This window comes from Poeciliopsis prolifica, unplaced genomic scaffold (assembly GCF_027474105.1).
Source record: "Poeciliopsis prolifica strain line A6 unplaced genomic scaffold, Auburn_PproV2 SCAFFOLD015, whole genome shotgun sequence".
Classification (NCBI taxonomy): domain Eukaryota; kingdom Metazoa; phylum Chordata; class Actinopteri; order Cyprinodontiformes; family Poeciliidae; genus Poeciliopsis; species Poeciliopsis prolifica.
Window position 1 is genome coordinate 2,560,723 of NW_026562390.1, and position 16,114 is coordinate 2,576,836.

The window sequence follows — 16,114 nt, forward strand, 5'->3', positions numbered from 1 at the left end:
AAATGTGAGGCAGAGAGGGGACTGTGAGGAGCTCAGAGTCTGACAGAACGATGACATTTCCTCTTGTGTGGGACTGTGTGTTGAGGAAAAAAAAAAAAACAACCCCCAAAAAAAAAAGTCTGCAAGAAGTTGACGTGTCGTCCCTGCACCTGCTGGAGGCCTCCTGGAGCATTCAATGACGCTCAAGTCTTATAAAGCTAATTTACATCAGTTTATGGGCACAGAGATTTGCAGAGATTGTACTAAACAGGATTTCCCAAGTCATTCTGAGAACTTGAGGGTTGATTTGTGGACTGCTAAGACATCCTTCCCTAACGCCGCACAGTGCTGGTACAGTAAGACATGGTTGGATCTGTTGGAATTGGCCAGAGACCTGAGGTTTGTGAGAACTTGACCTCTTGTTAAGCCACTTCTGATTTCTATGCTGCAAGCTCACTCTTCCAAAAAAAAAAAAAAAAACACCTGGTGCAAGACCTGACATGTTCAGTCAGATTGAAGAGACAAGTTCCTTTGCGTTGATGTGTTGTTGTTGTTGTTTTTCCCCAAGCTGCCCAGTCCTGAAAAGCAAAAAAAAACAGGCTCAGATCCCAGATTAAACATCCCACAGGTTCCACAGAATGTGTGATTGTCCCGATCACAATGCCTTTGACATCTTCGCTGTTTGCTGAACACTGTGGGTGTTGAAAACATGATCGTCTCTGTTGTTTTCTCATCAGGGGGATCCGACAAGCAAAGACGAAAACCATGGCTCAGTATGTTTATGTCCTTGTTCCAGTCCTTTCACTTACGTTGATATTGTTACATATATATATATATATATATATATATATATATATATATATATATATATATATATATATATATATATATATATATATATATTCTTATTTATATATTTTACAAGGTATAAAAGAGACCCATATTCATGATGGATTCCTCGTTTTGAAACACTTCAGAGATGGTGAACAGAGAAGATGGATGGAGGGACAAAAGCAAGAAGGGAGATGTTTTCTTTTTGTCGTTTATTTTTTAAGTCTGCCCTTTCGTAGATGTTCTGGATCCAAGGCAGCTGGGGTGATGCATGTTGGGGGTTTAAGTGTGGGACGGGGGCTCGGGGGCCCATGACGCCGAGGGTCAGGAGGGGTCACTCCTATTATGTCATTTGATGAGGAGCTTCTAGCATCTCCATCAGGAAGGTGTCGATGGGTGTGTCGCCAATCAGCTTGAAGAAGAAAAGGTGCTCCAAACACTTGAGTCCGATGGAGCGCAGCGCTGGTAACCGCAGCAACAGCTTAGCGAACCTGTTCAGACATCATACAAAAAAATATATACATGTTAATGGTTTGAATTAATGGTGAAATTATTATTATTTTTAACACAAGACCTCACATATTTCTTTCTTTCTGACTGAGATCAGCAGCTGGTTGTCAGCCACGGCGCACATTACATGCACCTCCAGTTTGCTTGCTACTGTAGTAATTATTTTATTTTATTCTGAAACCATCAAAAGTAAATGTTATGCCACACATGGCTCTAGAGGTTTAGTACTCAAGGGAGGAAGTGAATCCAGGTGAGGGAGAAAAATTGAAGATATTGTTTCGTTTCCAAGATATTTTTTTGTCACAGAATACGAACAAAGTCTTGCTTTAGCTCCACAGGGCTTCGTTTTAGGTCCTCTGCCGTTTTCTCCACATACATTACCATTGCGTTACGTTTTAAATGGTTTTCTGAGGATACCCAGATTTATTAACCTAAAATAAAAAAAAGTAACTTGCATTGTCTTAACTCTAGATGAAGCTGGAAGAATCAGACATGTAAGAAAGTTACATTTTTTGATGTGTCTAAACAGAGAAATGTTGAAGTAAATTATGTACAGCATTTTATTTTCTGAATATTACATCGTAGAGCGATGAGAAATAATTAACAATATGACATTCTCGGACTTGGTGGTGTCTTGTTGGGATCCCTAGGCCTAAATAATTTGTACAAAAGTGGATAAGAAATCATCAGCATTTTAATATAAATAATTTAATGCTGGGAAGCAACAGCACATAAAGACTTTATGAAAGGAAGATTTCATCTACATAACATAGAACATATGATATTGTTCATGTGATTCGTTCGCTGCTTTTTCATCTCACCTGCCTGGCTGCTCTGGGTATTTCTGTTTGCAGTAAGCCTCTAAAGATGCGTAGACTTTCTCTCTCAGCGCTTCCACCTCACCTGGGTTGGACAAACCTTTAGAGTCTGTAAACACACAAGAAGAAATAACCTGGGTTAGATCAGACTTCACTACAGTCAACCGGTGCTTCCTCATTTTCGTACGTTCTGCTGAAGGTCGTGCCAAAAGTGGCAGTTGATAAAATAAATATTTATGTAAAAAAAAATAAAAAAAATAAATGGAAATCCATTAAGTTTATACATATATAAATACACACAAATATTGTTCAGTTACATTTTGTGTCAATTTTATGGGAAAACTCAGAAAACTGTCTCAATAATATTGTAGTCCTGTGTTTATTGTACTAAGTGCTAAATAATAAGGCATTAAAGCCTTGTGGCCGAAAATATTACTAAAATAAGTGGTTCAATTTTTAACATTTTAAAATGAAACTGCATTGCAGGCTTCAAAACAACTAAAATCACACAGAAAAGGACAATGAGTCATGTAAACACGTTTTGTAATAATGCAGTGACAAACAACGTTTAGCTCATTAAGCCAATAATAACTGGATTGTATTTATTTACTTTTACCAAGCACTGTAATTTTCCTGGATAGATCGGATGTGACTTCCACATTAAGCTTTAACCCTCTGAGCTCAATCCAAACCCGCTCGGCCCGGTCCGGGTTGGTCCAATTAAGGCTGCACTAATTTAGGCTCAACAGAAAGACACTGGAAAACAAACACGTCATTGATGGAAAATTTCTGCTTGACAAAGCACTGTACTTTTAATAATGGCTGGACTAGTTCGCATGGTGTGGGAAAGGAATGACTGAGGGCCCCTTTTAGCGTCATCCCCCCTCTGCGCCCACAACCCTTTGCGCCCTCAGATAGTCCAAATCTCGCAAACCGCTAATTAACAGGAATCAGGCAGCAAAGCAAACCGAGGTCAGTGAACCTGGATGTGGCTGGAACAAAATGTTGAACAAAAGGGGATCAGCACGTCTGGGGTTAGCAGATCCACTGTGGCCCCTGGAGGGACCAGGGAGGCTCCTGTATGGAGTCATTTAACACCCTGACTCACATTAACAGGAAGCTTTGGTAAACATGGATGACATTTGACTTGATAAGGTTTTGTAAGACATGCCTCTGTAATAGGCTGAACCTCAAATCAGAAAGCTTTTTTTCCATCTTTGACACAAACTTTACAGAAAAATACAAAAAGTGAACAATATAGAAGCTCCCATATGGGTTAAAATGAAGAAAAAGGATCTCCAGGGTGTAAAATTGTTTAACAACGTAATACTTGGATGAATGGATGGACAGAATATATATTCCCATATATTTTTGCAGTTTTCTTTATGAAAAATTGGCTTCTTTCAGTATTTATAGGTGACTAGAAATCAACTCTGACCTCCAAACCTACACATTCATCCATAAGAAATGACACCAAGCTCTAGAGATGAACTGGGGTTGTGTCTGCATACAGGAGGACTTGGAAAAAAAAGAATCTTATCTCTAGGCTACCTTAGCAGAGAATATTATTTATTTTTATCCATCAAAGTAACTCCTGAAGAACTCTTTGGAGCTTCACTGTGTCCTAAAAGTTTACAGAAATCCTGACAAGTGGAGGATGAAATGAAAATAATGTTTGCTTGCACGGAAAACGAGCGGTGTACTTTGTGGGAAATAAAGAGAGAGAGATGTTCTTTTGAAGGTACAAAGTCTGAACTGGGGAAAAAAAAGAATTCAAAAAGTGCTTCAATATACCTTCAGAAAGTTGGGAAAACAATTCAAGAGCATGTTCAAATAGCATAGAAACACTCTGGCTTTTGGAAGCAAAATCCAAAGAAATAATGGCTAACTCGAGACTTTTGGACAGCACTCAATATATGAATAAATACAGGGCTCTTGCGCCCTGTTATTACCCTCTTTAGAAGCATAATTGGGTTTTTTATGCTCCTCCTTTATAACCCTCACTTTGCAGACCTTTTTCAAGGCTCCTGCTGAAAGTGAAAGCTTGCTTGTGATTGTTACCTGGGTTGAAAAGGACGATGGCTCGGAGGCAGCCCAGCTCAGTCTTATCCATCTGCATGTCTCTCATTTTTGACACCAGCTCTGTGAGCACCCTGCACACAAGAAATGACAGGAGCAAGATGAGAATATATATATATATATATATATATATATATATATATATATATTATATAAGATAAAGGCAGATCTGTGGCTTTCCAAAGACCAGAACTCCAGTTCAGTTTTTTTTTTCTTGGCTACTGTTTTATGTCAAACAACCAAACAAGAACCAGAAAAGTTCACATCACAGAAAACCGCTTGACTGTAATTGGTACATTTTTTTTTTTTTTTTTGCTGCTAACTGCTCTTCAAGTTAATTATCCAGCGTATATGTATATTAAAAATATGTTTTCAACCGCTAAGCAGCTCACATCTGTTTAAAAATAAACGCACACGAACACACTGCGAGGCACCGTAAGATCAGTGGAAAAGTTTACAACCCTACAGAGTAATTATATTTAGTTGGTGGTTTTTATACAGAAAGAGCCGCAGAGCAAACACAAGCTGTAATCCAACACCAGCACACCCACTGTCTGCGTGTGACATCACAGGGTAGGTTTGCCCGAACTCCTCACCCCTCTCTGACTGGGTCACACCCTCGCCGTGCCGCCTGTTCTTATTTTCTCCTTTTCTTGCAGGCCCTCAGGATTGTTAAGTCAATTGTGACTCACTGCTAATTCGATTTGCTCCGAGGAGGAACGACAGAGCCAAAAGAGAAAAAAAAATAGAGACTAAAGTGTGTAAGTTAATCAGTCTCTTCATTTGTATGGCGAAAGAGAAAGAAAGGAGTTGATAAGGAAGCATAATCTGTGCTCTGGATCTTAATACTTGCCACAGTTAATGCAGAGATGGAAAATGTCCTGTGGCCCAACAACTGGCCTGTTGACAGCAGCTGTCTGTCCTCGGCTGGCTCCAGCTCACTGCTCATTTTCCTGATAAATAATCCCTATTGAATTATATGGATCAATAAAAAAAACAACTAAACGTCAGAACAACTCAGCAGATTAAACGCCGCCGTTCTGCAGCAAAGCATTGTCTTTTTGCAGAACTCGGCCGCGTCCAAGTTTCAACTGCCTGATCCAAACGGTTACCATCCAGTGGCATGAAATCTTTTGGAATGTTCAAGAACAACCCAGGAACCAACAGGCTTTTTTTCCACACTTAAATTTTTCATTGCAGTCATTTATTGCATCAAAAAAAAAAACAAAAACAAAAACAAAAAAACTATCTGTGCTACATAGGAATAATAATAATAATCTCCCTTTTGTTAATTTATGAATTAACTGTGCTTAACCAAGTCTTTTGGACAGTTAAACTGAATTTGATTGCAGCCAGACCTGTTGAATCATGAAATCAGATAAATATAACCAGTCTGACAACATAAAGTGGATTAAATGATCTGACCAACTAACCAACAATCATAATTTGCTGAACAGTTCTGCACAACTAAATGTTTTGCAACAAAGTGATGTTTAAAAGTACTAAAAAAAAACAATGTTTTCATCATCAATCCTGAAATAAGTGAGTCAAATAACTCACAATAAATTAGGACCGACAACACAACCTTGTGGAACACCACAGGATTAAAATCAGTCTAGGTGGCTTTGAAATTCAATTCTGGAAAAGAAATCCATACCTCAACCAGATATGCCCACCCAATATTTTAATATTCAGATAAATATAGCATGATCTATAGAGCCAAAAGCTGAAGATGTGGTCATTTTGACTGTAGATTTTCTTGCATCACTTCACGTAAGTCATATATTAGAGACGGAGGAGCACTGACTCAGTAGAGTGGCTTTTCCAAAAGGTAGAACAACCTTTCTCCAAGATATTTAAGTCATCATCTAAATCTGCTGTGCTACAATTTAGGAGTTTTAGTAATACAAAGGAGTTTGGACATGAGCCTATTTTTTCTATGTGCTGGTGAATCAAAAATGGTTTAAAAAGGCCAAACATCTATCAACTATTTCTACATTAGAAAAATGATATTTGTGTTGAAGTGGTTTCTAGGTTACTTGGATTTCCATGGTATAGTCATGAAAACCAAAAAATAAAATTTTTGACATGTTTTGGAATACAAGCTTCACTCAGGGAGTCAAACAGAACGTAATGAACCAGCAGCCCTTTTAAAGACAACAAGAGCCCCCCAACAGATGTGCACCATCTGAATTAGATCACCCATCAACAAGACTCCACCCTAAAAATTAACATGAGTATCTCGTTTAAAGAACAGCAGTAGGAATCTCCAGGGGTTTAGATTTGTAGGCAAAAACCTTGATACCACAGGAATGAACTAAAAACAAAACTGCAGAAAAAGACACTCATGAAAACGTAACGCACACAAGCTTTATTTAGTCATTCATGAGAATGGGACAAGCTGAAAGTTGTGCACAGAGTACTGAACAAAAGACATATTTTATCTAAACATTTCACTTTTACTTCACTGAAGTCGGCGGGTTTTCGACTTAAAGCTCGAGTCGTCTTTGTCATGATCTTACACGCTTTGTACACTTCTCTAAATCCTTCTGAAATAACTCAAACTGCGTGAATGATGTCTGTCAACAGCCTGGTGTGTTTGTTTTTCTTTTGCTGTGTCACTCAACAATATTTAGAAGGTGTTCTGAAAGCTCAGTTGCTTTCTCATTTTAAAATGTGAACTCTTGTATGACATGGACCCACAGAGCATGTGGGTAAAGATCTTCACTTGGGCGAGGTTTTCATTTTTCTGGAGCTCTCTTTTGCTCGATCATGTGTTGTTGAGGAAGAGTTTTATTTGGCAGTTGCATCGTGGCTGGATTTGTTGTCTTTCCACTTATTGACTACTATTCAAAGAGTTGGTTATTTGTGTGAGGAATGTGTTTTATTCAAGATTATTCTTCCTTCCCGTTTGGATAAGACATCTATGGGTGTTGATTCTGCAGTCAGGAATGTATACATTTGCAACTTTTCCACTTCTATTGCTTCTGCTCAAGTTGTGCTGCAGCAGAACACATGCCATGGTCTCATGCGATATCTCCGACAGCCAGTCAGTTCACTGCCACGCATTGTCAATAACAACCACCAGGGTGGTTCCTGCTACGCTCCAAACTTGGCTGTGACTGAACTTTGCATGGATTTTTTGACATTTTCTGAAGCAGCTCAGGGTTCTCTCTGAGAGCCCTGATGCACCCAGGTGTAAATATTTAATACAGTGGAGTTAATCAATAATTTCTGTGCTGCTTCACCCTCAGCGAAGCAACTCTGTGGTTCGCAGTCAACGTAATGTTTTCATTGAAGAACCAGAAATGTCATATGCTGTCAAAAAGATGAAATTACTTTACTTAAACGTACTTAGTAAAGGCTGAAAACGTTCCTCGGTTTCAAAAGCTAGTTAGCTGCACAGACAGAGAAAAACTTTCTCGACTCGGTCAAAAGAATTCTCGCTACCAACAAACTTCTTCTTCTTATTTTTTAAAATATTATTCAGACAGAGCGACACATTTCAAGCATTTTAAGATACTTTTGATGATCCTCCCTGTGGAAACTTCCGATTGGACCTCAAGCTATCCTCTCATCTTTCCTCCCAGGCTCTGTGTGCGAGTGAACTGCAAGCTTTGCTTCAATCAGAAAGATGACTGTGAAATAATATATTATTATATTAAAAATATATTTTAATTTCTGAAGTACTAAGATTTTGGATGATACTAATTTTAGACAATATTGCTTTATGCATAATGTGTCTTGCTTGACCCATTATGCAATTTCTCTAGATTTATAAACCAAAAAAGTAACTCCAACTAACAGCCTTTTTAGGAACTGAAAAAATAGTAGCATTGACCTGTCAAAGATGGCTCCCACTCCGGCACTATGGGCGCTGTTGCGATGCACGTGCAGTCCCGTCGCCAGCAGAATCCCGTCCTTTACTGCGATGGAACGGTGCGAAAATGATGCAATGAGGAGTTCATTCCAACCTGAGATGAGGAGAAGGATCAAGGCAAAGGATAGTTAAAAAAAATACAAAGAAAAAGGTAAATCCAAGTACAAAAGTTCACACAGCGTTCAAGCAAAATTAAAACGACAACAAAGGCAGAATTCCAATGAATCAATTAAAGCCGAGCCGCAAAAACCCTGCAGCTCCCTCAAGCACAAGCATCAGGTTATCACTGAGACATTGGAATCATGCTTTCTAAGGAGACAAGCGTGTAAAAAGGATGAACTGCGCCTGCCATCACAATGAAGACAACAAGCTTGATGTGCCAAGGCAGGGGGCCTGACACGGGGGAGCGGCACAGACGAAAGACGCCGGCGGATGAGCGACTGGGTTCCTTTAACTGTTCTGCCTGGCAACAACTCACCTCTTCTCCCTACAGTTGAGTTTGTCCATGAGAGGAGCCGTGATGCTTTTATCTGTGATACAGCAGAACTAAAGTGGTTATTTATAGAAAACTTGGGAGACGAGAAGAGACGAGCTCTGCAGAATAATATCTCACTCCAGTTTGGTGACGTCTCTGCGTCGTTTTATGTGTGAAGAGTTGAGGAGCAATCATGGGAGGAGGGGATTTTTTTTCCCTCCCCCCGTTCGTTTTCTTAGGGACGGACAGATAACATAATGGTGTAATTTGGAGTGACAGGCAAAGAATGAAGGCAATGTGTTGCCATCCTACTTGTGATGTTGGCGAATGTAGCTGAAGTGACAGATGATTCACTCTGTACTGCAAGTAGCCGCATCAGTAATACTTAGCAGCTAGCTGAAGTCGTTTTCCACAAGATGCAAATGGAAACTGGAGGCCTGTCTCTTGATTTAGGTCACACAATCTGGGTTGGTAGAAACAGCTTTTAGCCCACATGAATAGGGATGCACTGAGTCAAAGCTATTGTTTTCTGCATTTATTTCTTAGGTGTTCATATAATCACACCAACTGAATCAACCATAACTTTCAATCCCCCACAAACTCCAACTCAAACAGAGCATTTCAAGATTTCCCAGTAGAGAATCTCATACTTGAATCTAATCTTGAACCCTTTGCACTTGGTCGTAATGTGCTCCAGTGATTGATGAAGACCAGGGCTTGAAGATACAAACTGTACCCAGTCATGCGCGACAAGTCAGTCCGAGGTTCCTGAACCAGAGACGCTCCTCTCCAAGAATGTGCCATGAGATTCTGTCCCTGAACACCACAACAAGATAGACGAGAACTGGGAGTTTGGAAAGAGTCCAAGTCACAGTGAAGACAAGTTCTAGTTTGCTGAGAGTGTGGGAACATCTTCTGATTTCATAATATTAGGACCAAATAGCCCTTAAAAGATAATGCACACCGTCGACAGATCAGTAAAGATCACACCACTCCTCCGGTAAGTTGTTGTGAATTTACGTGAATCAGCTTTCAGGCTTAATGCAGATTGGAATTATTTTTGTGCCGCTCGATGCATATTCCACATGTATCAAAGATCATTGTAGAAGCAAATTGCCACCATTTATTAATTGAGACTCTGAAAATAATTTGTGTTTGCACCAAACCAACATCAACGTTCCACAGGGATTTAGCAGTATGTTTCATCATCATGTTGGCCATTCTGTGTGCAAGATCGACTGGCAAGTTGGCCTCTTGCTCAGTGACCCTGGAGATAGGCAACACCCTTCTGCAAAATTGCACAATAAACCAGGGAGGTTCATCTAAATATCACAGCTATTATTGGCAAAAAAAGTAATATTTAAAGGAAATACAATTCACCACAGTCTGTCGTATTTTTTTGCAACTCCTGAACTCGTGCAGACATACCTGCTCGTAGCAGGATGACCTGGTCGTCCAGCGGCAGCTCCGAGAAGTGGGGAATCCTCTTGGCCCACTCCACCAGAGTAAAAAGCTGTTTGTCTGCTGCCTGACAGATATTTGTCACTGGGTCGTTGGGCTGCAGGAAAGCACACGCACACACACGAAAAGAAGCACAGGCACAATGAATAGGTGTCATTTTTTTTTTTGTGTGTGTGTTTTTTCGTTATGTTAGTGTGTTTTGGCCCAGAGCCTGATCTCAGGATACCTGTGAGCTACCAATCACTGTGCTTTCACACACATAATGACGACAACATGAGTGCTACACTGGGAGTGATAGCCTGTCAAAAGGAAGGCAAGCAGGAAGACAAAACAAACAGTAATTCTGTCCCAGCTTGTGGAGGAAATACCTGCAGAGAGCTGCCGGGGAAAAAAAACAACGTTTGCTGAGCGCGCTCTATCTACAGGGAGCTTTTAGCTGAAACACTATTGGAGAACTAGAAGAGCTCAAGAGGGCCTTCGAGAGGCTCAACTGACACTTTACTACTAAACAAGTCAGAGGGAGCTTTATTGCCAACCAGAAGGGGACTGTAAAATGTGCAACCTGAATTATGTGCATAACTCATATCTACCTGTGGTTATTCAGCTAAAAGAGGTGTCCAAGATCTCTTGTTTTACCCCATATAAAAAATAAATAAATTCAGGAGCGGTGCCTGTTTTTGTTTTTCCAGTGATTTAGGAGCTTAGAAGAAAAATTGGAGTGTAATCAGTAATGTGTGTTAAATGATAAAACTAAGCTCCCAGGATTTTGTTGTCTGTTAGGCGTCCTACTGGATTGTGCTTTCAGTGCCAAGAACAAGAACACTGATTAGTTTCTCTTTCTGATAAATAGTGCAGATGAACCAGAATAAAAGCCAGAATAATTTACTGATTTGACTTTATGGGACTCCACAGGCCTTGAGGAGATGTGATCATAAAAGCAGAAAAACAGAAAGATCTTACAGCTCTTAGAAAATGAGTTTTAAAGCCTTTCATCTCTTTCAGTCCCAAAACGTAACATTTGCAGTAATGTTGCTTAATCAAATGTTGCAGTGCACAGAATTGCGTGGTAATTTTCTAATTTGGTTCTTTTTTTTTTTTAGGCCTACGATGAGTTTGTGTTAGTAATTTACATTCACTAAATATATAATTAAAGATCACGTCAACAACATCCTAAGTAAAGACATTTGAGAGCATTAAACTACTGCCATTTTTAACACATCTTATTTTTGGAAGCATTTTTAACCAGAAAGTACTCAACATCCTAGGATTCTTAGAGAACATTTCAGCTACCTAAGGTCATGGAAACATTTCTTTTTGAAGAAGAAAAAAAGAAAATAATTTGTGTCTGCACCAAACCAACATCAAATACAGCTTCTCATACGGTGTTCCTGTGCTTTAGATTCAGAGGTACAATATCACGGTCCAATGGGAATTGCCGCAGAATACTAATGCAACACATGCATACTGTATGACTACTTTGCTAAGATGAAACTCCTTTTGGACATCCTGAACAATACTGTCAGTCTTTGACAAGAAGTTTACCATCATCCCGGGAGTCCAAACCACTGATATGCATATGTATAAACAGGCACACTTTTCTTTTTATGCATAAAATTAAGTCTAGTAAATATTCTTAAATGACGCGTCCCCGTGTGAACTCGCAGTCTGCTGAAGAGAGTCAGTAACTTCTCCCCGACTTCCTAAACCAAATCCCACAGATCGATGCTAAAAGCTGGGAAGAGCCCGACATCAACTGCTGCTCTCTAGAGAAGATTAGTTCAAGATGAAGGAGAAAACTCGAATCCTGTGTTCTTAATGTGCAGGCCAAAGGCGACCCGGTCCTCTTTTCCCCGTTCCATCCCAAACAGTCTAAGATGCCTGCAGAGCATTGCAGATGTGTATCTGATGTTAATGGATATATTTATGTACATATATAGGGAGAATTTAAACCAGGAACAAAGCTTGAACTGTTCTTGAAACTAAAAGTTGTCTTATTTTCCCAATGGGGCCACAGAGACAACTGGCGTCTTATGAATATTTCAGCATCTGATCTCCGTGGGAAACGATGGACGGCGCAGCTCCGAGCGACAGTTTTCGTGAGCTGCGTTTCCTCTCAGAAACACAAACAGATTGAGCTAATTCCTTCCAAAGGGCAGGCTAGGCGAAAAACAAAGAAAAAACAAACAAAAAAAAAAGGAGCAGAATGGGGGCTCAGATGTGTGCCACCATCAGGCCACCAACCCCCAGTCTCCTCCTCTTCTTCATTAGAATAAGAGTCCCGGGATTCTTGTTAGACACTACGGGTCTCATGAATGTTGTATGGATATCTTAGCCGTGTTTACACTGACCTTGTTTCTTTGCCTCCATCGGAGGAGATGACAGGGGAGAGGAGCTTACACTTTCCTGAGACAATTTACGAGCATCGCGTTACTGTACTTACTGCTCGGGTCATGGAACAGCATTTGGGATGTTATCGGTCTGCAGGAAAAGAATCTGCACTGAGCTGTGCCACTGTAACTGTAACTGTAACCTCACTGTATGGAAACACTTGACTGGAACTGAAGCCTGCCAAAAGTCCGGAGTGAAATTTGTGTGAAAGATATTTTCCCTGTGACCATAAACAGGCAGAGTTTGTTCCAGGCGAATCGAAGGATTTACAGCACACATGCGCTTCATCATCATCATCGACACTACTTAAGAGAACTGCCAGGCTTGCATACTGTCCTATGAAATTTTCATCACTTGTGGAAGGGTGGAGAAAGATTTCCTTCTCAATTTTTCATTATTCCACTTGAACGCGACTACACCAGTGTGACAAGAGAGGGAAAGCTGAGCTGCAATGAAGATTGGTATGAAAAAAGAAATGGCTAATGTCCCTTTTTTTTTTAAAAGAGCCATTGTTCTGTTGAAGGATGAAGTCTTTAAAACCATCTTACATATTTGGTTCGATAATTTCTCCACAGAGGTCCATTTATCTCCCATTAACTCTGACCAGCTTCTCTCCCTCTTCTGAGGAAAAGCCTGGAAAAAAACATAATGCTGCCAACACCATGTTCGTCCATCTTTGTCATGATTTTTATTGATATTTACAAGTGGGTGAATATTAGAACACTCAGGAACTGTGTTAATCTATTACATAAAACCTGAAAAAAGTCAGGTTTTAGGTTGTTTTGTGACAAAATGTGAGAGATTGCTAAACGAATTCATGCTTTTGAGAGGTGCTTTAAAACCCCCCCCAAAACTTCTGGATTATTCTTTAAATAAATGTGCGTACTGCAAGCCTTGAAAAATCAAAAGTGTAAAAATAAGAGCCTCAGGTAGGACAGCGGACGATAACTTCGTTTTCGTCTCCTGAAGAAGAGATCTCCCCTCTCCTCGCCTAGTGAAGGCATATTACTAATGCCTCTTTAACTCCTGTTCTAGGTCACCATGAGATAAACACACTTTCATTCAGCCAGACCAGACCCCAGCCATTAGACAGTGGTAGCGGCCTATTCACGGTGTACACCCATGACCCGGGCCCTGTGATTAATTATAGCACGGGGCAGCGACTCTCAATGGACACCAGCAGGGGGGGTTGGACGCGGACGTTATTCAGGAAGAAAGGGAAGCCCTGCTAGTCGGGCCGCCTGAATGCTGAAACTGTGCCAAAATTGTCGGCTCTACTTTAGTGAAAGGGTCAGCGCCCCCAAATCAGAGAAACAAAAATCAGGCTGTTTGCCTTGCCACCGTTACTTCCACGTTGTTAGCAGAGACGTTGCATAACGCATTCTGACAGGAGGATAACACTGAACTAATGCAAAATGCTACAGTTTCATGCTGTTAAGCAATGCAATGCTGTTTTTATTAAAATGCAAAAACGCAGCTACTTTTGCAGCTACCATGTTGCATGATACTCAGAATTATGTTAGTGATTTATATGAATTTCCAAGAACAGATATAAACTAACAATGTGTTTAATGCAGAGTTAGCTATATTTAAAACCAAGGATGAAGTCCTAATCCAACCTCAAGTGCTGAGATGAAACTAAACACCAGAGTAAGCAGGCTATTTTTAAAGACATTAAGATTTCTGAAATGGACACAATGATGGAGGGGAAAAAATATAAACCAACAACTAAATTTGGCTTCAATGTGGTGCTCCAGTCTTCATGGGGGTAAAGCAGCACAATAGCTAAAAACCAAACATGCCAGCCAGTAGAGTGCTAAGTAGCATAGCACCTTTAGATTTAATGGTTTATAGACAAATCTGATTTTTTTAGATTTGGTTATGTAAATTATGTTTCCACAGAAAAACTAGCAAATAGGTGAATCTGTGAATGTGGAACTTCTGAAGTAGCCTAAAAAGAATATTGTGTAGAGATTAATGTCCTCTGCTTTTATTAAAAACATGACATTAAGAGTCTAAGTGGACATGATTAGTCATAGGGGAACAAAAGTAGAACTGTTAGGCTTCTCTCTTGTAATTGTGACTGCTGCTGGACAGGAAACGTAAAAAAAATAGAATAAAAGTTATTTTGCAGGAAGGATTTGGGAGCAATTTATTTGCTTCTCTATAATGTTTCCGCAGTTGGCATTTAGGACCATGCTTGCTATTTTTTAGTAAACTGTAATATCAAATAATACCATAGGAGTTTGCTTAAACTTAAAGAGTACAACTCCTAGTTCTGGACAGTTTGCAAACGTTTCTTTTGTCCGTTCAGAAGTCCTCCTGTGTTGGCGTTGGGCAGGCAACAAACGGCGAGGGAGCCAGCATGACTGAGCGCAGACACACTCAGTGCATTACTGAGTCTTCACTGCCAGGCGCTCCCTCCTGAATCCTAACTCCTCCTCTTTCTCCCTTTATGTCAACACTCATCTCCTACATTTCCATCTCCCCCCCCCAAAATAGTTCCCATTTACTCTCATAACATCCCTCACATTTCTACCTTTACTTCACAGGACATTTCCCTCCCTTTTGAAGCAGATAATTCCCAGAAGCCCTCCCCGTCTCCCTCCCGCCTTCGGGCCCTTTGGTAAGCTGCAGCGCGGCTCCGTTGCTTCCCATGTCGCAACAGAATTCCAGAAAAAGCAGCGGCTTATGTGGGATGCTTTCAGGAACAGTCTGTCTGTTGCAATATTCATCACTCTTTAGTCTCCGCTGTGTCAAAGACGGCCCAACTGATACTGGGAGGAGGACGAAGGAAACTCGCAGCTCAATAAAGAAAGTGAACAGATAAACCTAAAGCAACCACAACCAACACCAAAAATAAAATCTAAAATGAAAACAAACGGATTTGTAGCATATGAAATATTAACTATTTACAAGTAACATTCCCCAAAAAGCTATTTCCTCTCCTAAGTTTACTCGTTTTGCACTTAGTACAAGTCAAAACTAAAAAAAAAAAAAAAAATCAGAGCTATAAAAAGAAGAAATATTTTTTGAACATTTTGCCACAGATGGAAAAGCTCTAGATGATTCTAAAATATAAGTCACATCTTCAAGGTTACGCAAAATAGGATAAAATTACAATATTGTAAAGAATCTATCAATATTTTAGAAATGATTCTGTTTAAAAATGTCTTACACTGTTTGTGTGGTTAAAAGAACTTCATGAAATATCAGATAATGTGGCAGGGTTGCAATGTTATTCCAGAGTATAAAATTGTAGTGTAATCTTGTTGCTCTGCACTGTTGGTCATCTGGCTGAAAGAAGGACAGTCCACTGTTTCTGTGCTTCATCAGAAAGACAAATCCATGCAGACAGTGTGAAAGACGAAGGGCTAACACCCATAATGTGGCTTTGAAACTACAGTCTGGGTCACAGAAATATCTAAATGGTCCAATAACAGCAGGCGTGATTCATCAAATGGGTAATAATTCATAGAAACTTTTTACATTGACTCTCAAGTTGCGGCATAAATAGCCGTCGATGTTCAGGCTACCTCGAGTGGTGCTCATTAAATATTTGGGCCTCAACTATTCCCAGATGAATACAAAGAAAATTGCCTAATGTAAAGAAAACAAGCTCCACGGCCAAAAAGATGAGTAATTTGGCCTTGTTGATAAATGCTTCAAAAACAAACTACTCAAAAAGGAAAT

At 39.9% G+C, this 16,114-nt stretch overlaps 1 protein-coding gene across 2 annotated transcripts in view; it reads right to left on the reverse strand.

The window, feature by feature from the left end:
* Positions 1 to 900: 900 nt before the first annotated feature.
* The window catches only part of rxraa (retinoid X receptor, alpha a), a 108,740-nt gene continuing 93,526 nt past the window's right edge, over positions 901 to 16,114 (reverse strand). For both annotated transcript variants that reach the window (XM_055040659.1, XM_055040658.1), the window contains exons 7-11: positions 10,001 to 10,130; positions 8,059 to 8,191; positions 4,200 to 4,291; positions 2,142 to 2,247; positions 901 to 1,301 (exon numbers count right to left, since the gene is read on the reverse strand). In XM_055040659.1, coding sequence (XP_054896634.1) covers positions 1,154 to 1,301; positions 2,142 to 2,247; positions 4,200 to 4,291; positions 8,059 to 8,191; positions 10,001 to 10,130 — 609 coding nt within the window. In that variant the 3' untranslated portion in view covers positions 901 to 1,153. The remainder of the gene's footprint in view (positions 1,302 to 2,141; positions 2,248 to 4,199; positions 4,292 to 8,058; positions 8,192 to 10,000; positions 10,131 to 16,114) is intronic.